General features: G+C 37.1%; 1 protein-coding gene across 1 annotated transcript in view; it reads left to right on the top strand.

The window, feature by feature from the left end:
- The window catches only part of Dcc (DCC netrin 1 receptor), a 1,005,453-nt gene that overhangs the window by 694,366 nt on the left and 283,620 nt on the right, over nucleotides 1-27,467 (top strand). Inside the window, exons 8-9 of the mRNA XM_041639231.1 lie at nucleotides 5,905-6,061; nucleotides 21,665-21,819. Coding sequence (XP_041495165.1) covers nucleotides 5,905-6,061; nucleotides 21,665-21,819 — 312 coding nt within the window. The remainder of the gene's footprint in view (nucleotides 1-5,904; nucleotides 6,062-21,664; nucleotides 21,820-27,467) is intronic.

Consider the following 27,467-nt stretch of genomic DNA (forward strand, 5'->3'; position numbering starts at 1 on the left):
AAAAAAGTCTTGGTGTGCATGTACATTTACCATTTATTATACATGAAAGTATGTCTGTATACTAATGATTTTGATACAGTTTATTTTTACATAAAGATTTACATCTTGACTGACTAATTGATATTGTAGAATATAGAGAGTCTTTTTTCAGAGGAGATTTGTGATTTGATTTTATAGTTATCAATGTTGGGAACTAGGTAGTACAAAAATGGATGATGTTAAAGGGCATTTCAGAAACTGTTGAAATATCTGTCTAATTTCAAGGGAAAATTTATTTTGCAAATGAAACTCAAGTCAGCAATTCAAGTAGGATTAAAAACCACTAGCCCAACATAATGTAACATATATTAAGTTGAGAGCTAGATGTAGAGTGATGACCTATAGGAAAACATTGTATTTGTTTTCCACAATTTAACTATTATACTTCCAAGAGCAGGAAATTCTGCAAGTTTAGGGGAAATCATGCTGCTCTTAATAGTCAATAGTCTCAAGTCTGAGATGAGTGCTTCAGGCAGTTGGCTTTGGCCCTGCGTGGCTTGATACCACTCGCAGGGGGAAGTGCATATGTTATATGTTCAGGATGGAAGGATAAAGTCAAGTGACTGCTTACGGTCTGGTCAATTTTCAGCCAGAAATACCTCAGACTTATTACACATTTGACTTTAGCTTAAATTTTGATCATTATGCTTTCAGAAAACTTTTACTCTATTCCAGTATTTTGCTATCCCCCCATTCGGTCACAAGCCACAGTTAAGAATCTAGGTCACACATATGTCATTCTTTAAGCACTCCCTCTCTGCCCTGTTTTGCTTTGTGACCTCTTCCACACTGGTAATTCCAGCGATGTCTTCCATACAATGTGTACATTCTTAAGCTCTTTTTAGTTTGGTAGAGGAAGTCTAACCAAGGCAAACGGTAAACATGAGCTAAAACAGCAAACTGACTGTGAAATTTGAAATTTGCCCTGGGATAAAGAGAAGACATTGAGGACAAATAAGCAGGAGAGTCATATGATCAAGTGTGTATTTGTATAAGCTTATTCTGGATGCTGAATAGAGTATGAGCTGAAGGAAGGTGAATTACACGAAGGTGTTGTCGCTGGGAGACACTTGTGTTAGATTTGAGGAGCATGCACAGAACAGGGATAAACACGTCACAGTGACCACAACAGTGTGCAGCTGTGTGGGCTTTGTTCAGTGGGAAAATCCTAAATATAGCGAACAGGAATGGTAGGCATAGATGTAAACATTGACCGGTGGGTGTTATGTGTCTGACCTTAACTAGAAGAATGCTTCTTTAAAGCACCTGTTAGGCTGAATTCAGGGAGATTTTGTGTACCTTTCTTTGTCTTTGCTCTCAAGAGAAATAGTGTGTATCAGATGTCAGCCTTTTCCATTCCTCTCCCAATTCTGCTCTAACAGACTGACTTGCAGCCAATCTTTTATTTATTGTAAATACTCTACTTCTCTGGGAAAAAACTTATATATACCAAAAAGTAAACAAAGGGTCCATGGAGCCAGAACTAACTTGAAAACTTCCTGCCATTCGGTAAAAATCGCTACACCTTTATGTAACGGTTATGAATTTCACATGGAAAATGCTTTTCAAACCATTTGAAAGTGAGGCACCTCCTTCCTCTCCACACTTAAAGGATTTCACAGATAACAGTTTAGTTCACAGCAGGCTACTGACTCAGCCAGTCCCTGAACAAAGTGAATGCAATCAGAGAACTAGAGAAAATAGTCTGCAAAAATCAGTTTAAAGATACTGTATACATTAGCCGTCATGATCCGGATATGTTCTTTTAATCCCCTCTGCATATGACATAATATTTACATGGGATATAGATTAATATGCCTAAAATTAAGAAACGAGAAACACAATTAGGCTTAATGGAGTGAAGATTATAAATGGAACAAACATCAAAAGTAACCAAATTTTACATATTTTTATCAAGATTGACTGTACAGTTTCTCCTGTATATATAGTTTTTGCATTCACTGAACCAGATTATTAATATTTAAATGATCAGAAATGTGACTTTTCAAAAAGCCGCTGCATGGGGAGTTGCTTCCTTAATAGTGTTTACCAGTTATTCCCTTCTCCTGAAGACTGGGATATTCCCCACATCTCAGTTCCATCTACATCAGATCACAACACAAAGCTGAAGCCTTCCTATCCATGAGCTACCTTATAATATTTAATAAATAATACATGGTCCCCACACATTCAGAATGTAATATTTAGCCAACAGTCTGAACTATGAATGGAAGCTCCTGAGAAGAAGCTGTGCCTCTTGAATCTGGCTGGTTGCTTAGACCTTCAGTAACATGGAGTGTTGTAGGAGGTTACTTGCTTGTTTCCTGCTGCTCAGCCCCAAAATAATAACACAGAAATCACATTATTTGCAATACTGTTTGGCCAATAATGTATTTCTGGCTAACTCATATCTTAAATTAACCCATCTCTATTAATCTGTGTATTGCCACGAGACTGTGACTTACTGGGTAAAGTTCCAGTGTTTGTCTCTGGCAGAGCTACATGGCTTCTCTCTGACTCCACCCTCTTTCTCCCAGCATTCAGTTTAGTTTTCCCCACCTAGCTCTGTTCTGCCCTAGCAGGCCAAGCCCGTTTCTTTACTAACAAATGATATTCATAGCATACAGAGGAGAATCCCATATCAACAGAGAGATTGCATGTTGCAGATTCAAGAGGCTGGTACCTGGGGCTAGCTCTCACCTTCTCGAACAGACATTCCTTGCCCACTTCTGTGTCTGAACTAACATCCTAGGAGTAATGATAGATTTAAAAAACAAAAAAAAAAAACCTTTTAAAATCTATTTACTTAGCAGACAGATAGCTTCCATCTATCTAAAAGCAAAGAATATCATTAGATAACATCTTGGACCTATAAAAATGCTTGCCTCATTTTGCTATAATCATCTCTCTGATCTCATCAATGCATGTTAAATGTGCCTTCATTTAGCCCTATATTTTTTCTATGAAATTATAAAACTTCATGGAATCAATTTCACACTGAAACACGGAATCTGGTGTAACCTCCGTTTATATTTCCAGGCCCTGGTCACTTAACATTGCTCTAGAATAAACTATTCCTCATTGCCTTTACAAAAACAAAAACAGGTTCTGTAGAGGCAACTGTGCTGTTTGTAGCTTGAGGCTAGAAATCATCTGTCAAGATGAAACATTTTCTTGATTCAGGAAGCTGAACAAAAGAAAAAAACATATCCATCAAAGATGAATTATGCATTTACAAACACACCATAATTAGGAGAAGAATGACGTTGGAATTGAAAAGTGACTCAAAAATCTGCAAATCCATTTTTCCAACTCTAAGTGCTGCAGAGCCCTTCCGATGAGCAATAGTCACTGAGTTCGCTTTTAAATTCAGGGACACTCTACAGCAAATTACAATTATGTATTGTTAAAGTTTAAAGGCATTTTCTTTCTCTATACCAGCAGATTATTCATGCTAACTACTTCGGCCTTTGGCCACTCCCTATTCAACTGAAAACTACATAGTAATCGTATTTTATTTAAATGAAGTCAATTCTTATACATGTATGGCGGACACTGTGATATTTTGGTGTATGCACTGTGCTGGATGGTTTTATGTCAACTTGATACAAGCTGAAGTTATTTGAGAGGAAGGAACCAAAACTCAGAAAATGCCTCCATCAGATCAGGTTGTAGATAAGCCTGTAATTTTCTCGATTAATGATTGAGATGGGAGGCTTCAGCCTTGGTGGGTGGTGCCATCTTTGAGATGGTCATCCTGGGTTCTATAAGAAAGCAGAGTGAGCAAACCTTGAGTGCAAAGCATTTAGCAGCACTCTCCATGGCCTCTGCATCAACCTCTGTGCCCAAGTTCCTTCATTGTTTGAGTTCCTTCCTTGACTTCCTTTGATGATGAATAATGGTGTGGAAGTATAGCCAAATGAAGCCTGTCTTCCCCATCTTGCTTTTGGTCATGCTTTTTTAATCACAGCAAGTGTAACCATAACTAAGACATGCACTTATGGTGGCATGATGATACCAAACTAATTGCAAATCTATCACCTGACTCTCCTATCATTTGCTAAATGTGACATTTCAAATGTATTCTTCCATAGTTTACAACATAAAACATACTATTTTAAACTGTCCATCTGCCTGTTCTCTTCCACATAATTTATTTTAAAATTAATAAAGCAGATACAGAGAGAGAACTACAATATAATCACATAACTGTGCAGGACCCAATAATGTTGAGTACACAGAGCTATACCTAGGGTGACTTGCCCCTGAGGCTAGAGATGGAGAGGTGTAGATCACTTGGTTTCACACTGATTATAATGCTCTTAACTTGTTGCTTTTAATTATTTTCAGTACTCTAAAATTACATAAACAGACTACTCTAAATTGTATCAAAAGCCTACTCTGAGTAAATTAAGGTTTTGTCATAACAGTTTGTTTTCATGTGGTGTTATGCTCACATAGAAGTCTATGCTTGTGTTTTGGAATGTTGGTATCTCATCAGATTAATATTAAATGAGAATCTTACAGAAGTCTATGTCAGCTTGTGTACAACTGTTTGTCCTGTGTCTTTTCTGTTGTTAATCACCTCTCACCTAAGAAATCAGTAATTAAAAGAATCATAACTTTTCTTTGACAGTAGAAATTGTGTATTTACCTGACATCAGATGGCATCCCTATTTATGATAATTATATATAATTGCATCTTCCAAAATAAAGAAAATCACAAACAAAGCAATCAGCAGCTTTTGTTACATCCCTGTGAGAGTATGACCCTTCTCTTACTGTTTCAACCTGTTGGAAAAGCTAATTGATTCCATTTTGACCAAATCATTACTAATTTAACTTTGTACATGAACATCTTGCTAATATTCTAGATTGTAGCTTTTACTTCAAATATGGACACATGAATTTATTTGTTCATTCACTCATTTATTTGTTTACTTACTCAACTCCTGCTTCTTGCCAGAAAGGATTCAGAGAAATGTCATTAATTACATATGATAATTTGTTTTACGTTCATATCACTGATCCATCTTTTGTTCAAAGTATTTCTTCACTGATCTCCTAAGAAACATATTACTTTTATCATAAAATTTATTTTATTATAAATTTATAATATTATAAATATTGTATTGATTCCATACCTCTAAAGCAAAAGCCTATCTAGATCTTAAATATATATTAGAAATTCACATTATCAAGGCTTTGTTATGGTGGATGGAGAGTCCCTACTGTATTTTTTTTGTTGTTTTTTTTTTATTTTTTTGAGACAGGGTTTCTCTGTAGCCTTTTTGGTTCCTGTCCTGGAACTAGCTCTTGTAGACCAGGCTGGCCTCGAACTCACAGAGATCTGCCTGCCTCTGCCTCCCGAGTGCTGGAATTAAAGGCGTGTGCCACCACCGCCCGGCTACTGTACTGTTTTTTTTTTAATCTGTGTGCAGTGGCATATGCTTGCTCATGCATTCACATCACACAACACACACAGACCACACGCACACGCACACACATGCACACATATGCACACTCACACAAAATGACTTTTAAACATTAAAATAAATGCATTAGTCAATGTCTTTTGCTGTTGTTTGCCTACATTGGCATTGTTTCTATTTTTGTCATTGGTTCCAAGAATAATAAAAACTACATATCATATAATAAAATCATATGCGTTATTTATAACTCACTGTTCAAAAGTCGGGGAATTCTAGTTTATCCTTGATTTCATTTTTGATGCTATTTATTTCTCTTGTTAGCCTTTGTTAGAAGTTATTTGATATTCTTGGCTATGGATGTTATAATTCAGCTCTGACTCCATGCTGAAGTCAGCACCAACACTTCTGATGGTCTCCTCTTGTCTCTCCTTAGCCATCCCAAGCTCCAGTATCCTTCCTTCTGCTCCCAGAGACGTGGTCCCTGTCTTGGTTTCTAGTCGCTTTGTCCGTCTGAGTTGGCGTCCACCTGCAGAAACAAAAGGAAACATTCAAACCTTCTCAGTCTTTTTCTCCAGAGAGGGTGACAACAGGTAGGTGCTATCCTTAAACTTCAGCTTCTTTCCCCAAGACTTTTAATGGCCATGGGAGGAACCAATGTTGGAAGCACTTAAAGAGGAGCTGGAATAAAGTGTGAAATCTTTACGCCGTTCTTCATCCAGACTGAGTGAATATGTATGCTTTGTCAACACAGGCTAATTTAACAAATTAATAAAAATCACTTACATAACATACCCAACAAAAGGCAAGAATGCAAATGATTCTTTGATTTTTTTTCTTTGATTTTTACACTGATACAGAAAAGAATTATCTGGATGCTGGAAGAACAAAGCATTAAGAACCACTGTAACTAGTCACTGACATCATATGATCCGAAGAAAACAATGATTTTCTGACTATTAACATAGGAGAAATAATAATTAGCTTGCAAGGTTTCTGTTAGGAATAAATTAAGATCACACATATAAAGTTCCTAGCAGAGAGTGCTTTGTTCCATACAAGTATTTTGGTGACTATCGTAATTGCTTAGGTAAGAGTGAGCTGTGCTTTTCAAGTTGTAGCTCTCAGCTCGTGCGTTTGATTTTCCAAAGCATTTTACCCACAGAATATTTCAAGATGGTTTTGAAATGTGACTCCTCACTTTTGAGACAATACTGAGTAAGTTCGAGGCTAGATGCAGAGATTCTTTTACTGGTACTCTAGTTTCTCACGTGTAGGGTTTCAGTGAGGTGGGGAATCTTTAGGCACACCCCAGGACCCTCTGGACAGTTTTGATTATCAGGAGATTGTTAAAGGTCCTTAGGAATTACAACTGAAGAAATCCATTCATTCTGCTTATCAAATGTTTTTTGTTTTGTTTGTTAATACAATTAAATCATATCTTTTAAAGTTTTTTTTGTTTGTTTGTTTGCTTTTGAAGTTTGACATGACTCTAAACTGAAAGGGGAAACACACATACACAGGGCCTGTGTTTCCTAAGACTACTCATTGGCCTTTCCTGTGCAGCAATTGTCTCTCTAACTCTACAATATCTTGGGAGAATTTGGGTCTTGGTGTGTACATTTATGAAAACTAGAGGCAATAATCGTGCCCAGTTATTTTTATGGGTTTCTATGGGCTTCCTGAAGATAATTTATTTTCATCATTCCCAAACCATGTTGATTGTCTTCTCGAATACTATTTCTCTTTTTTCTGCTTTTGTGCTAATATCTTTTATTCAATTACTCAAGAAAGAAACCCCCAAGTTCCACTCTCTTCTCCCTGCTTCTCAACACTGTTCATTATCAGGTCTTATGTATCTATCTCAACCCAAGCAATTCATGCCTCTTTTATTCTGTCAGTCACTTTATTAACATTTATTCAGTTTCTTCAACTAGTTCTGCTGCTTCCAATAGTACTCTCACTGTATACAGTTATCATAATGAAATACAGGGTGGATTACTCACTCCTCTGTTGAAAATGTGAAGAGTCATATATTTAAATGCATCTAAATATTAAGTGTAAAGAAAGAGAGAATAAAAACTTTAGAAAACTTATAACTAGAGAACCCCAACCCTAAACTTTTTATAAGGAGTTTTTAAAACATAGCATACAATGGATAAAAATAATCACACAAAATCATTTGGTTAGATTTGAAAATGGAACTGCAAAAAATGGAACTGCAATTTATCAGTGGTGTGATTCTTTTGTGTGTTTAATTTTTATAAATGATAGACAAACAGCAAACCCCTTAGAATAGATAAAAGTAGTTACTCCTCAAGACTACTAAGAGAAATATGTGAAGGATTTCTTACAGATCAGTCACTATCCACAAGTAGAGTGAAAACAGAAACCTCAGAGACAATTTGAAAGAGGGGCTTAAGCTAATTCTCAGTAGATAAAGGGAGGGAGGTAAACAGGAAGAGGAAGAAAGGAAAAAAGAAAGGCAGGAAGTACTTTAATAAATAAGGCTTGCCTAAAGATCAGAGAGTAGACCAGACAGTGGTGACACACATCTTTAATCCCAATAGTCACACTAGTTTGCCATAGAAACCAGATGGTAGTGGTACATGCCTTTAATCCTAGCCCTAGAGAAGAATATAATATGGGAGGAGACAGCTCTCAGACACAGTCTCATTCTGAAGATTCCTGGGGGCAGAATCACCATTTTGAAGTAGAGGTAAGAGCCAGGGGCTGTCTGATCTGCTTTTCTGACCTTTAATATCAGTCTCTGGGTTTTTATTAATCATGATACAATGCTTTCCTAGGTCCATGGCCTATCTAGTCTTGAGATACCCAAGTCAGTGTCATTGAAGGATTTATCATATGGTGTGGTGTTTAAATCCAATCAGATAGTTGTGGGGTACTCCCTCATTTATGACATAATTTTACCAGTATATTATGGAGACAGATCACCAGCATAGATTGAAGTTGTTGTAACATGGTTGGTGTTTACTTTTCTTCTCTAGGAATGCAAAATACCTTCCAGAAAAACAAACACTAGTCAGTAGGGGAGAAGACTTTTAGTTAGGCACCTGCTCAACTTCTCTGTATTCAATGGAACATATTGGCCTTGTCTTCACCAGTAGGGTTTTACCATCAGTTTCTGAAGAGCAAACAATAACCTTGGCAAAAAGTTTGAGTTTTGGGGGTTTTCATGGTCCTCTTTGTCAACAACACAATTAGATGTAACCAATTCATGAGTCTGGAGCACTCCGTGGATAGAGATTTGGGGGGGGGGGGGTTATCTCCCTCCATTTAGAGCTCTTTCCTCTGTGTATAAATTTAAAAAACCTTCGACTGTAGTAGGTTTCCATATAAACCCTCAAATGACAATTAGTTTTAGCTTTCTAAAATGGGATACCCTTCGGAATGCTGTGACTATGTCTTATTACCATTAAAAAGCTGATTTGTCCAATAGCCAGGCAGAATATAGCTAGGCAGGAAATCCATGCTGAGAAACGGGGGGGGGGGGGGGGGGAGGCAGAGTCAGGGAGATGTCAGCAGCAATCAGGGAAGCAAGATGTGAGGTAATAAGCCACAAGCCTTGTAGTAAAATATAGTAAAATAGAAATGGGTTAAGTTGTAAGAGTTAGTTAATAATAAGCTTGAGCTAATAGGCCAAACAGTTTGTAGTTAATATTAAGCCTCAGAGTGTTTATTTGGGAACTGGTGGGTGGGAGAGAAACCTCCAGTTACAGGTGTCCCTGCTGTATCACTTGCTTTACTCTCTTCTTCTCTCCCTTTATCCCTTTAAACGTTATTTTCTAGATTCCTTCCTTTCTCCCCATAATTATATATTCTAATTTCACTTCGGAAGATCCTTTACACTGTGATTACACGGATTGCAGCATGCCTATCAAATGCTAAAATCCACATATTTTTTAATCACTGTTCTTTTGCTATGAGGAAAAACCATGCCCAAGGAAGCTATTACAAGAAAAAAGCACTTAATTGGGGGCTTCCTTACAGTTTTAGAGATTCACTTCTTTATTTTCATGGCAGGAAGCATGGTGGGATACAGGTAGACCCTAGGACAGTAGCTTAGAACTACATGCTGATCTGTGGCCGAGAAAGAGGTTTGAAATGGGTTTTTGAATTCTAAAAGCCTACCCTAGTGACACTGTACCTGCAAAAATTCAGACTCCTTAATCCTTCTAATATTTTCAAATAGTGCTACTTTCTGTTGACTAAGCAGTCAAACATATGAGCCTATGGCAGCCATTCTTATTCAAACAACCACAACAAGTAAGAGAACACACATTATATATGTCTTTATATGTTTATTTGGGCATGGTTACATTACTCAGTATTTTTTTTCTAGTTCAATTCATTTACATGTGAATTTCATTCTTTTTGAACAGCTGAGTAATATTTTTATGCAAATGTGCCACATTTTCTTATCTATTCATCTATTAATGAACACCTAAGCAGTTTTCAAATTCTGGCTATAAAGAATAGAGAAGGATTAATCATGGATTATGGCATGGCTGTCACTGATTGTGTTTTCTTTTACTGGTGTCCAGGCATCTGGGGTTGGTATGTTGTGATTCTAAGTGTTGCTATCTAGTCTTATCTTTGTTTGGTGTGTGTTCCAATCCCTTGTTTCTGCTAGCCTTTCTGAGTCTTAGAAAAGTGGGGAGGTTGTTTGGTTGTCTGGTATGGATTGCTTCAGAAGGTCAGTTGGTGGCAGAGAAGAATAGAGGTGGATTAGGAGAAAAAAATTGGGAGACTCTTGGGGAAAGAGTTAAGCATCTTCATACTTAAAGGTGGGATGCACCTGGAGTTCAAGAGGTGGAGGAAGAGGGGATTCTGCAAGTATGTATCACTAACACAAAGAATACCTTGGAATGACCTATACTTTTAAATTAGACCAAAATTAACCCTGTATACTAGATTGTGTCCATTCTTACAAAATAAATGCAATATATTCTATTGCACATTAGTTTATCCTATTCAAGGTGATCACGTTTATAAGTACATATGCACAGAATTGTCGTTCCCATTGTGATAAATTCCTCTTTCGTCCTCCTCTCTGTCTTCAACACCTTGCTTCCTAATCCCTTTCATAATAGTTTACTAAGTTGCTTAACTTCACTCCCATGTCTCACACTATCATCTAAGCATGATCTTGTTCCTTGTTTCTTATTGCAGTTCCTTTTATAATTGCTCTCCAAGGACTTGTATGCAGCTAAGAGCAGTGAATTTATGTTACTCATATCACCTGACCTTCAAATAATTTTGTCACATTCGATTACCCCCACTTTTTTATCACTCACCTTTCGTGTGTGTGTGTGCGTGTGTGTGTGTGTGTGTATGTGTGTGTGTGTGTGCCATGCTGCTCTGTGTTATGCTGCTTTTGTAGTCATCATTGCCATGATCTTTTGTTGGTTTCCACTCCCAAGTTCCCTAGTTTTTAAATATTGAGTTGCCCCAGGACTCATCCTTGGAATCTTCTTGCTCATGTCTTGTCTTTAAACTCTATGGACCAGTTACTGTCTTGAAAATTTCTCGCTCTAAATTTAACTTTTACCTGTGATTTAGATACATTTATCAAATTTCTCACACGAAATCAATCATTAGTATCTTTTGAACAAAACCTGCTTTGTTCTAAATACTTGTTTCATGCTTTAAAATCAAGAATAGTTATGATGTTGTTTCTAGCTTAGTGGTAGAAACTAAGACGTTTATAATGTTTTAGCAGTGTTTATTATACATTCAAAGTCAAGAAATCAATTAATAAAACACATATTGAATACTATCACTTATTACACTATATATATATGAATACTGCTTCCCATCATACCATTGCAAAAGTCTAGGAAGTCAGTTCTTTTTATCAACTTACTTAACCTTTTAAATCATAAGTTAGATTGTGCTGGGTGCTTTTGTAATTTAAAACCTTTTGCTGCCCGCCTTTTTCTCTCAGATTAGATAAAAGTCCTTCCTGTTCTAGACCCTTGTATCTTCTCTATTCCCACCATTTGTTGTGCTTACTAGTTTTCAATTTTTCTAAATATACCCATTCTGTCTTCCCTGTAGTTTCTGTACTGTATGTAGAATACTCTCCCTGAGTCCACACCCACAGCTATGTAAATTTTTTCCTAATTCCTACTGAATTTATGCTGAACATCACCTCTTTGGGGAACATATTCCCTGATCCTTTGCACTCCCTGTCTCCGTTTCCAAGCCACACAGTTTATTTATTTATTTTCTTATTTTGTTTTGTTTTATTTTCTGAGTGTGGGGGAAACAAAGGAAAAGGCAATCTCACTATGTTAACTAGGAATACTCATAAACTCCTAGGCTCAAGTAATTTTCCCAACTCATCCCCCCAAATATTTGGGACTGCCACTGTGCCTGGATGCTTTGCACACTTTCTATGATTTTTATTAAGATTAGTTTTTTTTTATTAAACATCTTTCTCCTAGTAAAACATAAGGTTCCTGTGAGTGTTTTCCTTTACTTTCTTGCTCTTGATTCCTGGGCCATTCTGAACACGCAAGAAAATAACTAAGGTTTAGCAACACTAGTTATGCTTTATGTTTGAACCCTAACTGATATGTTAACTACTACATGGAAATCTCCACTGTCTTCCAAGTCAGAATTCATCCTTTAAATCTTTGTGTGTGTGTGTGTGTGTGTGTGTGTGTGTGTGTGTGTGTGTGTGTGTAAGAGAGAGAGAGAGAGAGAGAGAGAGAGAGAGAGAGACTGAATTAGTATAGGAGCATTTGCTATTTTTTGTCTCACTATATTTTTGTTGCATGCATGTAGTTTGTCCAACTGTTGACTGAAAGTGAATTCTACTCTGCACAGAAAATTTCTAATCATATCTTATAAAATAAATTAGTAGAAAGACACAGTCATATTCTTGATAGTTTCTCTTAGCCAATAAAATGAATTGTGGAGGATGAAAGCTCTGAAAGCTTCTCAATGAAAACTTTCCTAATTTAGAAAAAGAAATTGACACAGAAATTTGATTTTAACATTCCCATTCATTGTGTATGTTTTAGCGTCTCACTAGAGCAAATACACGCCATATGTCTCTGAAGACTTGGCGGTGCTCTTTGTTTGTATCTGCAGGTTTATTTGGCTCCTGAACACAGTGGTGTATTAAAAGGTAGAGGTTTTAACATTTGTGACTGATGAGCAACAACTCTGTCAGACAGATTACTCTAGCTAATGTTGTCATTAGTCTGTCTGACTGGCTAATGGTATCAGGAACGCAAGTGCCATGTTTACCTTTTTTTTTTTTTAATTCTTCTCCTCTTATAACTTCTCTTCTTGGGTTGTGCTTTAATTTTGGAATTTGGAGAATATCATACATTGCAAAGTTGAAAACCAGATTTCAGAGGGGGAGAAATTGCTTCCCTAATACACACTAGTACCTAGAAATCATTAGAACTAGAAGTGATCTTTGAGATTATAATCTATCTTCTATGTAAGAATTCAGAGACTGGTGCTCAAGGAAGGGAGTGATTCCTGGGTCCAAGGCCACGGAGTTGGCGCCAACAATGTTAGACCGCGTTTGCAGAGTAATTACTATGGTTAGTAGACCATAGGCCAACCATCTTGTGTGCTTATGATCCTTAGTAGTGTCCACAAAAAATATTATAGAGCTAGGGTTAGAAGCCCACTTTTCAGTTAAGTAGCTAGTAAGAGGATAAGATTTTAATGCCAGGCTTAATCCAAATCAGGTTTCCTCACTCCGTTTCTTCTGTAGTGAATAAATAAGAGGAGAGGAATGTTTTCTTTTTTGATGTTTACAGAATCATGATATATTTATTCTCTATTTTTCTCTTTACTAAATTTTCAAACTCAATGGATAATTTGATATATATATTCATTTGACATGGCTTAAAGACATTGGCATATTTTCTATATCAATAAAGATCCTTATAACTTTAATTTTCTGGAGATTACTTGTGAACTTTGTCACAAGCAGTCAAAGTGTAAAGGTCATGCAGTTAGAAAATGGAACATTAAAAATTTGAATTTTGTCCCAAAACCCTATCAACTATGTTGCATTGGGCCAATTAGTGTAGAATTAATAGTAGCATTTGTCTCTGTCTCTCTCTCTCTCCCTTCCTCTCTCCCCGTTGTCTGTGTGTTTATATGGACTTATTATAGACTGAATAATCTTAGAATGGTTGTTTGTACACTTAGGAGCACAGAAAATGGTAGCTGCTCAATCCCAGACTGATACCAAAGAGCTCCCCAAAGAGTCTAGTATGAGGAGTCCACCTTGAAAGGGTGAAGAAGCTAGTCTGATGATGGTAACAGTAGACACACTCATAGCAGAGGAGGGTAGCTGTACATGCCTGCAACTCCTGCTGCTTTTATAGCACCTCAGACTTTACTTATTGACAGTCTTACCATAGTACTTCATTTTATTGTCCTTCATGTTGTTTCTGGAAAAATGTCCATAGACATACCTAGATCGCTGTCTTATTAATTTTCTACTTGTCCCCTAATCCAATGACATTGGCAATCAAGATTAATCACAGAAAATTGTTATGTGGTTTCCAGGTGGGTGGTGAAAACCATATTTGGTATGTAAATTTGTGGCGAATAGTAAATGATGCTTATAAAATGTACCTGAAACATTAGCTCTTTCTCCATGGCAATAAAAACACACTGTTCTTTTTAACTATCTCTGGACAGAAGTCATAAAGTGGGTTCAAAAATTAAAATAAATGAAATATAGGGATATTTTCTGACTCTTACTTACAGGGGGATTTATTGCTTTCATAAGCATTATCCCATTTGATACCCAGATAATGTAGTTATGATAATTTCTATTTTACAGAGGAGCTTGTTCGGAAAGACTGAGAAACAGTGCCTAAGGAGTTTTGCCTGTAGTAAATAGTAGAACCAGGATGTAAATACAAGGTGATCCCTTCACCTCATGCACAAAATAAGAGATATTCCCTTTAAAAAGCTACATGTAAACCATAGTAAGAGTTCAAATGGGAGAATTAAATCGTTCTGTGAGCATCATTTAATTTAATCCTCACAGTAGCCTTGTGAGGTAGTTAGATAAGGGCTGGTATCTTCATTGTGCAAATGAAGCATGGAAGACTCCCAGATACCCCTGATGTGTTCAAGGTCACATGCTATTTTGCAACAGAACAAAGCCTGGACCAAGTCTCCATCGTGCAGCAGGGATGGTTTATATGGTTCTGTGCTGCCCCAGAAACCTGTGCTCACTGCCAGGGATTAGAGACAAGGTTTTTCTGATTGACATGGAGGATTCATTTTAGAATTCACTGGGCATTACATTTCCCAACATGCTGTTTACATATTCTTCCCCGCTCTTCAGAGCTGAAGACTCTGCAACTGATGAAGCCTGTTATCCATGAAGGGAGTGTGTTGTGATGGAAAGAGGACAAGCCTCAAAATCCAAAGCACTACAGTGACCGAGGCAGAAAACTTGGCGATGCCAGCCCTCCTCACAGAGCCTCAGCTTCAGTTTAAACTCAAAAGCAACTAACTTTTTTTTTTTAACCGAACAATGTTTCTATGACATTGATTGAGAGACTGATGATTTTATTCTTTCAATAGATATAAAGTGTACTGGAAACTAAGACATGCAGTCTATGAAGGCTATATGCAAATGAAGCATTCTTCATTTCATGCGGCTCATCCAGCACTGTATTGAAGTCGCAGAGAAAGCACAGGTCCTCTGGAAGTCTTGGGAGGATTGTTGCACTAAAAATGACTTTGACTTGGGCTAGAGTTTGACAGACAGGGATGGCTGTGACTGGAAGGCAGAACTTAGACCAGCCATCAGCTAAAAGGAAGACAGCAGGCTTGCAGCAAGCCTTTGCAGAAATCAAAGGAAGTAGTGATCCTGGCTGAAAGGAGGGTTTCAGAGAAGAAGTATCAGAGATGAATTGGTTTTTGGAAGCAATAGATGGGACGAGGCAATAGATTACATATGAGTACAGAAGAAAGGGAACCAGGGGAAGAATGAGAGAGAGGGGGGAAATGGGGAGAGAATAGAGAGGGAGGAAAGGAGAGGGAGGATCCCTGTGTGTTGGAGTATTCTCTTTATTTTATTCTACTCATCTCTCTAGAAAGAATGTCTTTTTACGTATTCCTGACCGATCTAGAACTCACACTGAACACACCAAAGCCCAGGCTTCAGATTTGATATCCTTCCCTATATCCCACTTCCTGTTTGCCTGGGGGGCAATGACCAGTTTCTTGGGATAAATCAAAACTAAGAAGCTTTGTGTAGTATTGTGAGAGTAGAAGGCCAGAAATGTCCAAGTTTGCAAATAATAAAGTTAAATTCAATTTTTATTAATTTTATTGGGCTCTACATTTTTCTCTGCTCCCTTCCCTGTCTGTCTCTCCTCCCTTCAATTCTCTCTCAAGGTCCCCATACTGAGAAGGTCTTGTCTTCTTGCACTAGTTAGACTCACTAAAAGAACAAATATATAAACACATGGATAACAAGGTGCTGCTAAAAGTATTTTTATTAAAATACATAGTTTCTTCACTACAAAGGAATTAATATAATTCTTCTTCCTGTAAGCAACTAATTAGGTACTTGGCACCTCATGACAGCCTTTGTGCAGAACTCTTAAAACTAAATGCTAACACCAGCACACTTAGTTAAGGCAGAATATATTTATATAGTAGAAATTGTTTGTTACAAATAAACTTCTAAAAGCAGGATGCTTTAATATGCAAACTCTGTTATCAAAGCAAAAAAACACAAGTTCTGATTCCAGCTCACATAATGTCAAAAAGAATAAAGAAAGAAAACAATAAAAACAAACCAGCTGCAAATAATAATAATAATAATAAATGATTGCTTTTTCTGTTCCTAAAAGAGAACATTGGAATGCAAAGTCTTCTCCAATCGCCTCCCACTCTCTGGTTTATAGACCTTAAGAACCTCACTGTTCTCTACACTCAGAAAGTATACATTCTAATATCATATCCGTTGCTTGTGTTGAATAAACAGACCAAGAGTAGTGATAATGTAAACAGACACTGTTTAGTTCTGCTAAAACTAAGAGATAAGATGGTGGAACACGGATAAGACCTTGCATTTCAGTTGGATCCTAATTGAATTTCACTGGGAACTAGATATTACCAACTACAAAAGGAAATCTGAGTTGAAATATGGTGACGAAGGGCTCATCAAGTACACAGAACATGAGAAGCAAGGCAAAGGAGAGACAGTAGAAAGAGTCTGGATTCATGGAACACGGGGGCTTCCCACAGAGGACTGTGAAAACGTGGACCACCTTGCGGGTCTCTAGACTGCTGCAAAAAGGTGATTTTGTATCAACTACAGGATGAGGCAGGACGCCAGGCTGTGGGTACGAATTAACAGATGACATAGATCAAAAAGAAGAGTGCCAGTGAGAAGTAGCAATAGCTATGAATGCCAATGGCAAAGGCAAAACACTAGGAAAATCTAACCTTATATTGCAAGTACCCACTATACCAGGAACTGCTTCCAGACGTAAGGACCTGTCATCAAAGTAACCTAAGCAGAATTCAGGCTCCAAGCAAATTTCCTGAGCTTGCTCCTTGTGCTACAATGTTTGCTTTGTACCTAAAACCGTGGCAGTGTTTAGGAGTTAATATATGTTATTGAAGCGAAATCTCTTCCTGAGTTTTCTCATTTCTCAACCCTAACAGCACTCTCAAACTCCCAAGTAGTCCCAACGCTTACTTTCCAGAGGGGGAAGAATTCACACCTCACCTGTGCTGAGTTAGCTTTTCTTTGCCCAGGTGATTGAGCAAGAGAGGAAAGGGGGACAAAGCTGTATGGTAATGACAAGATCTGCCTGTTGCCTCTGGCCTTCCAAAACTTAGCGTAGCATCTGTTCTGGAACAAGTCTAGGGCTGTCCCTTCCCTGAAATAGGATTCCTCAGAATCCATCCTCATCCAGAGATCATTCTTTTGCAATTAGACTCGTTAGATGCACTAATTTGTGGAAAGGTGTAACTACGCATAAAGCTGAGATGTTTACCGGGGTGAGGTTGCAAAGCCACAGTGTCTTTTAGGTTCTCCTATGGAAGGGGCACCATGGGACTCAATTTCAGCCAGCTTTGATGATTCCTTTTTCCTAGAGCCCCATCCTTCAGTTCACTGGTTATCTCATCTGTCTCTTGTCCATGCATCAAGCTTTCTTAATTATCTTCTCCAGTGTTCCCAGTCTTGTCATTTTACCTTAGCAACCACTTCATCACCAGCTGGCCGTGGTAGTACACACCTGAAATCTTAAGCATGAAGACATCGAGACAGGAAGAGTGCAGTGGTAGTGCTGGTCCAGAGAACATAGTTAGACACAGTCTCAAAATTAAATACAAAAATAAGGAAGGTCCCCACCACCCCCCAAAAAAGTCCTTTTTAAAATTATGTGTTATAGTGGTATTTTTGTAAAGCAGCAGGGTTATTGTCCCATTGTCAATGTGGTTGATTTTGAAACTGCAACTTGCCGGGAAATATTATGAAGGTAAAGCCCAAGGCAGCTTTGCCTGGGTAAAAAATGAGTGTTCTCACTGACGATTTCCGTGCACCCCTTGGTAACAGGAAGGCATGCTATCTATCACCACTTCTGAGAAAAAAAATCAGGCTTCATTCCTCATTCTCAGGTGTTTCTAAGACTCAATCTATGATGGATAGATTCTAGAAGATATAGGCTACTTTTCCCCTCGACTTTAGCCAAATGGACTCCATAGGCCACCTCTGAGTTGAGAGAAAAGAAGTGAGGAGGGCTTGTTGTCTGAAAGTGTATCTCCTGTTCCAGCCTCACCTCAACTGTGTGCATTTGGGAGTTCTGTGTTTCTAGTTCTCAGGAGAGCATTCACTGAGGGTCAGTGGGGCTAGGTCCCTCCAGAAGGTACAGTGAAGACAGGACCACCATCACACAGTGATGGGGCAAGGACATCACATCTAGCATTGCCGTCTTCAGGATGCTGTGCATATTTGCTTCTCCGCAGAGGAGCACTGGCGAGAGTGAGAAGATAGCAAACATTTAGTTACCTCCACTGCAATACAGACACCCTGAGAGCCGCTCCTTAAAGTGGTCTCTTAGTCAGGACCATAGAACACAAACAGTCATTCCAAACTTAGTCTTCACTTACTGTTGGACAGTAATTTCCCATAGTTTATTCATAACCATACACACCAGGAAAATGTTAACAGAAGCCCCCTGACAATCAGTTTCCAATTTGTAGCTTAAGACAATTATGAGGAACGACTTGGCAGGAAATGTCATTTTGCTACAATGCCTTTGCATCCGTTTAGCAAAATAATGTCACTCACTGTGACCACAAGGAATCAGAGAGTCAGCTTGGCAGCAAAAGCCCCGGCACTAGGATGAAACCCAGATGTCACTGGAGAGCAGGGCTGTAGCATTAGGCTATTATTTCCTCTCAGTGTCCATCAGCAAGATCCCATCTTCTTAGGGATCTCCCCATGTTCACTACCAGAACATCTTTAAGACTAGCAGAAGCTTTAGTTACGACCATCTGCTAAGTATTCATTTAGATTTCAGAATAATATTAATCATATAGACCATATACACAGTCCTTTGTTTCTTATTAGAGCATGTGCAGAGCGTCTGTACACTTTATCCCTCACTGCACCATATGCTAACGACTCAAATCGAAAGTTCCAGGTCCGTGGCAGCAGTCTCTATCCTTAGATGGAGTAGAATGTTGTTATTTTGCAATAGTCGTAAAATAAGGACAGCAACAATCACTAATAAGAGATTCCATGTTGCTTACCTAGTACCACGCTCTTTCCTCAGTGGCTTAACAAATTCAGTCACTTAATTCTTTCTGACTGTTGGTGTATAGTGTCCATTTCACCACCCAGGGCAACTGGGAAACTGGTAAATGAGAAAACCAAAAGTTACCTTCCTAGATTTAGTCCAGCACTGATACACATTGTCTGTATGACATTTCGTTGTGGTTTTACTTTGACATTGGAAGAAGATTTTTGAAAAGAGACACATAAAATTAAATGTTAAGTGCAGGCCGGTCAGCAAGGCAGATCCTGGAGTATTGCCACAAGTTGAAGACACCCTGGCATATATATGCTTGTAGGCAAAAGTTTTCTTGTCCCCACCACCACCACCCAGAAACCCTGTTTCCAAATAACCAGCAGTCACTTTCCAAATAACTGGCTTGGAGACTTAAGAGAAATTATAAAGGCTCGATCAATAGCTAAGACTTGTTGCTAGCTAAGTCTTACATTTAAGTAAAGCCATATTTCTTACCTATGCATTGCCATGTGGCTCCTGGCTTTGTACCTCACTTTTTAAATGTTTTGCCTCCTTGGCATCTGACTGGCATCTCCAGACTCTGCCTTTCTTCCTCCCAGCATTCTTCTAGTCTGACTTTCCTATCTAACCTTACTCTGCTCAGCTATTTGCCAATAAGTTTCTTTATTAACTAATAGGATTAATCCATATTCATAAAATACAGGATCATTCCACAGCATATGCTATTTATCTTTTTAGATGTCATTGAACATAATCTCCAGTTCCAACCACTTTCCTAAGGACCATATCTATTTTTCTTTGTGACTAAATAATTTCAATTGTATGTATATACCCTATGATTAACCATCCAGCCACAATGGACAGCTAGGGTGGTCATATCATAGGCATAGTGAAGAGTAAAACAATAAACAAGGAAGTACAGATGTCTTTTTATTTTGATTATATCCTTGGAAATAGAAGAGTTAAATTATATGTTAAAATCTGTGAATATTTTTTTAATGACTACACGTGTCTTAGCTCTACTCTTATTCATTCCTTATTATGTTGGTCTTTTTGATAATTGTCATTGTGACTTGCACCAATGACACTATAATTTTTATTTGCATTTCTCTGGTGTCCAGGAAAGTTGGAAAAATTTTCAAAAAATAATTCAATCACTAGTACTTCTTTTCAGAACTGTCTACTTGTTTCAATTTGCCCAGTTCATAATTAGGCATTTAATTAATCCTATAGGAGAAAGGGCAGTAGAAGAAGAGAGAAAGTTTTAGGTCTAAGGTTGAGCTGACTGGTCTCTACTGGATCCTATTATGAATTCAGATAACTTAGAAATAACTACTCATGTCCTTAGAAGATTTGCCATAAGAAAAGAGCGGAAAAATTAAGTGTGCAATTAGACAAAAATAGATGTCAGTTTAATTGTCTCAAAAATAAGACAATATTCAACCAATGACAAAATTAACTTCTACATAAAATCCCTGAGAGAAGTTATAAAAACATTGTGTAACAATAAAATGTATGATACAGTCCAATAGTTTCAGAATTTCTTCTTAAATTTTTGTAATCAATAACATACTAAGGGTCAGTGAGCACATGCAGGAGTTCTAGAATCATCCTTTAAAAATATTTTACTAGTTCTCCTTGTTGAATGTCATTGTCACTACTCACAGAGTTTGTCCTCATTTATTGTGTGCTATGAATCACATCCTGGTCTATAGATTCATTCTTTTCCAACAGAAGAAATGTCTCTATTAGTGAACAAATTGACACATGGAGATGTAGTTTGAAGAACAAGGCAAGCGGACATAAATATATTATTATTTCTTTTTGCAATGAGAAAATGAATGAAAATGAAAAGAAATGTCATTTCTTCCTATAACTGAACATAAAGTAACAATAGGAGCCAGATTTCCATATAAAAACAGAAATATTTTTCATCTACATTTTGCTTTCCCAAAAAAAGAAAAGAAAATGCATGAATGAATTTGTTGACAATACTAACAACAACCAAATTGTGGAATAATTTGAAATTTAATTTCTCTTTTCAGCTGGATCTTATGAAATATATCTTCCTATCTAGATTGCAGACATTTTATTAGCTCCTTTCTTGTCGTGACTTTTGAATACAAAATTCTAAAATGTCAGGTAACAGGATTTTAGCTTGCAAGTTGTAATGAGAGTGATGATGACTTGAACTCTCTCAAAGTTTGCAGTGTCTTCTTGTAGGCCCATTCCATCATTTCTTTCCCTAACAAACCTCAGAATACCTGAACTTTATCCCAGAGTCAACATTAAGCGAGTAAGCAACCATTTGGTTGCTTATTACTTTTTTATACCAAACCAATTTTGGGCTAATGCTATCATTTTAAGATAATATCTCTCTTCAACTTGATTTCCTAGGGAGCGAGCTTTGAACACAACCCAGCCCGGGTCCCTTCAGCTTACTGTGGGGAACTTGAAACCAGCAGCCATGTACACCTTCAGAGTTGTTGCCTACAACGAGTGGGGACCGGGGGAGAGTTCTCAACCCATCAAGGTGGCCACTCAGCCTGAGTGTGAGTATGAAATTGGAAGGACAATTTGAAAAGCAATTATCTTCATTTACAATATCCTTGCATCCTCTCTTAGAACTTTTTGAGCTGCCAATATGGAAGGAAGATTGTTGTAGCCACACACTTAACTTGAGCACTTTTGAAAGCAAACTAACGTGTTAATGAGACAGCCACCTTACTCAAGACACAATAGGAAAGTTTTTTTTTTTTTTGGTTTTTCGAGACAGGGTTTCTCTGTGGTTTTTGGAGCCTGTCCTAGAACTAGCTCTGTAAACCAGGCTGGTCTCGAACTCACAGAGATCCGCCTGCCTCTGCCTCCCGAGTGACAATAGGAAAGTTTTAACTCAGGCCCCAGTCATCACCGTGGCCTACATATTTATCTTATTTATTTATTTATTTATTTATTTATTTATTTATTTTAGATTTCTGTCTCTTCCCCGCCATCACCTCCCATTTCCCTCCCCCTCCCCCAATGAAGTCCCCCTCCCTCCTCAGCCCAAAGAGCAATCAGGGTTCCCTGCCCTGTGGGAAGTCCAAGGACATATTTATCTTTTAAGAAGCAGTCCAATATTACTACCCTGCCTATTACTATTCTATCTTCATCCTCTTCCATTAATTTTTTCATATATTTGATATTTTTCTAGAAGATGTCAAATATTAAAAAAACTAATAGCATGGAACTTTTAATCTCAAGAAGTTACTAAAAATTAAATATGCATCAACTATACTCAAGAAGCTGCCAGTCGATGAACTGGGGCATTGGAAATAGAGGCAACTGCTTCTATTGGCTAAACACCACTCTCAACCTATTCACTATATCAAATTAGGTGATCACAAAGTAAAGAAGCACAACACTCTAAAAACTTAATATTTAATGATAAAATTTCTCTACTTTTTAATGAATTACATACATATTTTCAGGATAGTTTGGGGAAAGAATTACTGACCAGCAGCTTGTCTGCTTATATTTAATGAAAACGTTATAATCCAAAAGTTAAATTCACTGAATAAGTACTTATGATAAGGTACTGAATTCTAGCTCCTTTACAACTAATAATACTGTCTATTATACTTTTGCTTTTATTTTTTGAAAACCTCTGGTTAACTTAAAAATAATTTGTAAAGCTTTTGTAAAACATGCACATAGAAATTGGAAAAATTTCAAACTAGTAAAGGTGAAAAACCAGTCTTGAGTTGGCTGACTTCCATGGGACTTTGATGACACTGTGATGAAGACCAGACAGAGTAGATTATGTCATCTGAATTCTTGTAAATAATTGACTATTGGAAAGATCCCCAGTTTTTCTTCCTGCTAGCCATGATTATTACAGAGAGGATTTTGGATCATCATCCATGAAAGGAAAAATAAATAAGCCCTAATATTCCCATAAATAGTTGTTTTATGAAAACAAAATTGCAGATAGTAACCTCAAAGCATAGTGCCCTCTGTTTCCTGAGGGGATCAGTCATCTATGTAACTATTAGGAGCAAAGGTGAAATGAAAACATTGAGGCCCTTTATTGAAAATTGCAAAGTAATTAAGGTCAACTGCTGTCTTCATCTCCTTAAAGAATCCCTTCAAACAAGAGACCATGCACTCTCTCTATTCATGTACCCATAGAGCTTGCATCGTTCACAGAATTTTGTTCCTAAGAATGTTGTGGTATTTGTGGGATTTAAATAACTAGACAAAGGCCCATGGGGATGCCTTAGAAGCTGAGGATGCTAACCATTAAGCTTGATAACCCAAGTTGTACCCGAAACTCACATGATGGTAAAAGAGAACTGATTCTTATAAGTACTTGCCTGACCTCCATCCACACTTGTACTGTGAGGTATGCATGCCCCTTTACATATATATATATATATATATATATATATATATATATATATATACACATATATACATGCACAAATAAATAAACATAATAGAAATTTAAAGTAGCTAGCTAAAACTAATATGGAGGCACACACTTGTGATCTTGGAAGGTCGATGCAGTGGGATCATGGGTTTGAGGATACCTTGCTTCATATAGTAACATTATGCTTCAAAATAAACAAATAAGCAGTTTATTAATCACACTGTCTGGTAACATGTTTGAGTCATCAGTTTCTTCACTGACTAACTCTTTGTTGCTCATGTTTAGTTAGGCTTCTATTGCTGTGAAGAGACATCCTACCACAGCAACTCTTATAAAGGAAAACGTTTAATTGGGGGCTTTCTACAGTACTAGAGGGCTTTCTATGATCATCTTGGTGGAAAACAGACAGTCATTGGACTGGCGCACTGAGAATTTTTCATCCTTATCCATAAGCATCAAGCAGAGAGAAAGACATGGGCCTGACCTAGGCCTTTGAAACCCCAAAGTCCACCACCAGTGGCACACCTCCTCCAACAAAGCTTCCTATCATGCAAGAAGACCACACCTTCTAATCTTTCCCAAACAATTCTGCTAAGTGGCCACCAAGCATTCAAACATATGAGCCTATGAGGATCATTTCATTCAAAACACCACAGTTCACATATAGATAATTGATTGCTTTTATGAATGTTTAGTATTTCTTAACTAATAAAATTGAGTAAAACATGAATCAAACATATTATATAATATATTATGTATAATACTATATATTAACTATAACTTAAATATCTACTATATCTATATATCTAATTATGTAAGAAAATAACCTATGATTGGGTTGGCAGTTCATGCCTATGATCCCAGCACCTAGGGACAAAGCTGAGGCAGGAAGGTGGTCCTGAGTTCAACTACAGACTGAATAATAGTTTGAAATTATTTTTCAAACTGCACAAGGTAAGTAAATAAAAATAAAATAAATTCACCTAATTTTGATGAAACGTGTTCTACCATATTTGATGTAAACTTTAAAAGTAACAGTTAATAATTATTTCTGTCACTTTTGGAACTTTAACAGTATAATATATACATGCTCATAAGTACATAATATATTAATATCCTAATTTTTCCAATACATATATATATATGCAACATACTTTATTTTAAGCATAATAAATGTAAAAATACTTCAACATTATAAATAGAAAGTTCTTGTAAATTACTATGGTATTGTAATATAAACATGACTGTTTCCTTTTAAAATATACTTTTATTGAATATCTAAATTTTTCATATCTATTCATCATATCTAATCCTAATATTTTCTAGAATTATTTTCACATACTATTCAAGGCTAACTGGTCATAATCATTTTGCATTTCTGATAAACTTGTTTAAACCAGCCTGGCTTTCTCAAAATGACCACTGTAACATTAGGACAAACTTGTTGGGGTTTATGTTCTGCCCAATTCCCACAGCTGGTAAGCCCCCAAAGAAAATCACACAGAGAGTCTATGTTAGGTTATAAAATGATTGATCCATTAGCCCAGGCTTCTTATTAACTCATAACTTATATTAACCCATTATTCTTATCTATGTTAGCCACATGGCTTAGTAGCTTTTTCAGCAGGACAGGTTACATCCTGCTTCTTCCATGATCTGCGCAACACTGCCAAAAGAGCTTCCTTCTTCCCAGAATACTCCAGTTCTCATTGCCCCATGTCTACTTCCTGTCTGGTTCTCCCCCTATACTTCCTGCCTGGCTGCTGGCCAATCAGTGTTTATTTAAAATATAATTGACAGAATATAAAATTGTCCCACACCAGACCATTTTTTCTTTTCTCAGTTTTTATTAATAGTGTTTCATTTTAAATGCCCTCTGTTCCTTCTTAGTATAAACTGAAGACCAGTTCTTTTGCAGTTGTGAACTTCACTATGACTTCAGTCTGTTTCCCAAGAGTTGTCATTGGTTCATTTATCTCTTCCTGGGTAGATAGGTAGATAGAAACGATTCAGCCTATATCAGCATAATGTGCATACGGAATATCCTTTAGAGAGCAGACATGAAACTAAACCTTTCAGCTCATTTATAAGTAGCTCACTTGCTACATTTATTATTGACATTAGAATAAGTAAATTGCATTATTATAGCTAATAGATGCTGCAGTAAATGACATTCTAGCAATATAAAAACATCACTAACATTATTTAATAACACACCAAATGGTGAGGAAGATGGCATACCCAAGAGATTCAGTCTTCTCCCATCTCCACTGTTTATAAGCCTGCTGTCTGTATTTTTAGAGGAAGTACAGAGATGTGTTTCATTATGTGGCTAGAATTGAGAGAGACAAGAGGAGAAGTTTTGTCAATATTTTCCTTTAGTAGAACCATTTTATCTTTTGAAAGCAGGATCTCATCTGGGTTTACATTTAGTTGCTGCTTCTATGGCTGTTTTTTTCCACAAATGTGATGTCGTAATTGTGTGCTGACATTGCACAGCTTTCATACAAATTTAACGTCCAGATTTTCATTTTATTTGAGAAATCAGCTCCATTAGAAAGATTGTATTTTCAAGGAATAAGCCTGATGCAAATACGTCTGAAATATAAATCACCAACAACTGTTATTCTGCAGTAATCATTCAGAGAGATCAACAGTCCAAGATAGAATTTATAAAGTGATAGCCTAGAATCAAAAAGCCTGCTTTGTATGAAGGCATGTATCATATGATTATATCTTCCTTTTGCTAAACCTTTGCCCTTTCTTCCTTGCTTTTGTAGTGTGTAATTTCTCCACAGTATTATCAGGCAGGATTTAAGTCCCTGCCTGACTAAGACGTGTCTAATCTTTTCATACCACATGTGGCGAATTTTTGAATTATTATGTGGGGGGTCCCTTAAAATGCTGTTACAGCAATTTAATCATAAAGCATGTTAAAATGGACCACATACAGGCTTGAGGGCCCAAGTTACAATACAAATCCTGTTTGCTGAACCACAACACAATTATTTATAAAACTCTTTTGTAGTTAAGACTTGGGAGTAATGTTAAGTCTGCTATATTCTGTACATGAAAAGATGGTGAAAACTACATCTCATATTGAGCAACTTACAAATGTATAACGTAGGTGTAGTTACATTCTTATCCTTTGTGTATTATTTTTAAATTATGGCAGGGTTCTGCTTGTATGGTACAGCAAATATGTCAGTGAATATCCTTGCATGCATCCTAGAGGCTATTCCTTGATTGTGGAAATGTTATTATTATTTCTGAAGTCTATAAAAGTAAGTATTACTTACTTTACCTTTTCACAGGCTGAGAAGGTTAAAGGTAATGATAGGAGAGTTTCTAGGTCTTCTCTAATATCTCATGGCCACACATTAGTCAGAAATCTCCTATACCAGGCTTTCTTTTTTTTTGGGTGGGCGAGGACCCAACGACCTTGCAAATCATGACATGGAAACTTATTCTTACTTATAAATGCTCAGTCTTAGCTCTTTTTCTAATCTCTTTTTTTTTATCTACATTTTGCCTCAAAGTTTTTTAACCTTCTTTTCTTCCTTCTTTACTCCCTTCGTTCGTTCGTTCCTTCCTTCCTGTATGTATGTGTGCATGCATGCATGTATGTATGTTTGTATGTATGTGTGTCTTACAAAAGTTTCCTGCTGTTTCCACGTCTGGGTGGTAGCTGTCTGGCTTCTGGTGCCAGGCGTATTTCTCCCTTTCTCCCTCATTTTCTTCATTTCTTTTCTCTCATTCTAGATTTTTCCTCCTCCTTATTGTTTCTTC

This window comes from Microtus oregoni, unplaced genomic scaffold (genome assembly GCF_018167655.1).
Source record: "Microtus oregoni isolate MIOR12 unplaced genomic scaffold, Mior012 000057F_ref0000458, whole genome shotgun sequence".
Taxonomy (NCBI): Eukaryota; Metazoa; Chordata; class Mammalia; order Rodentia; family Cricetidae; genus Microtus; species Microtus oregoni.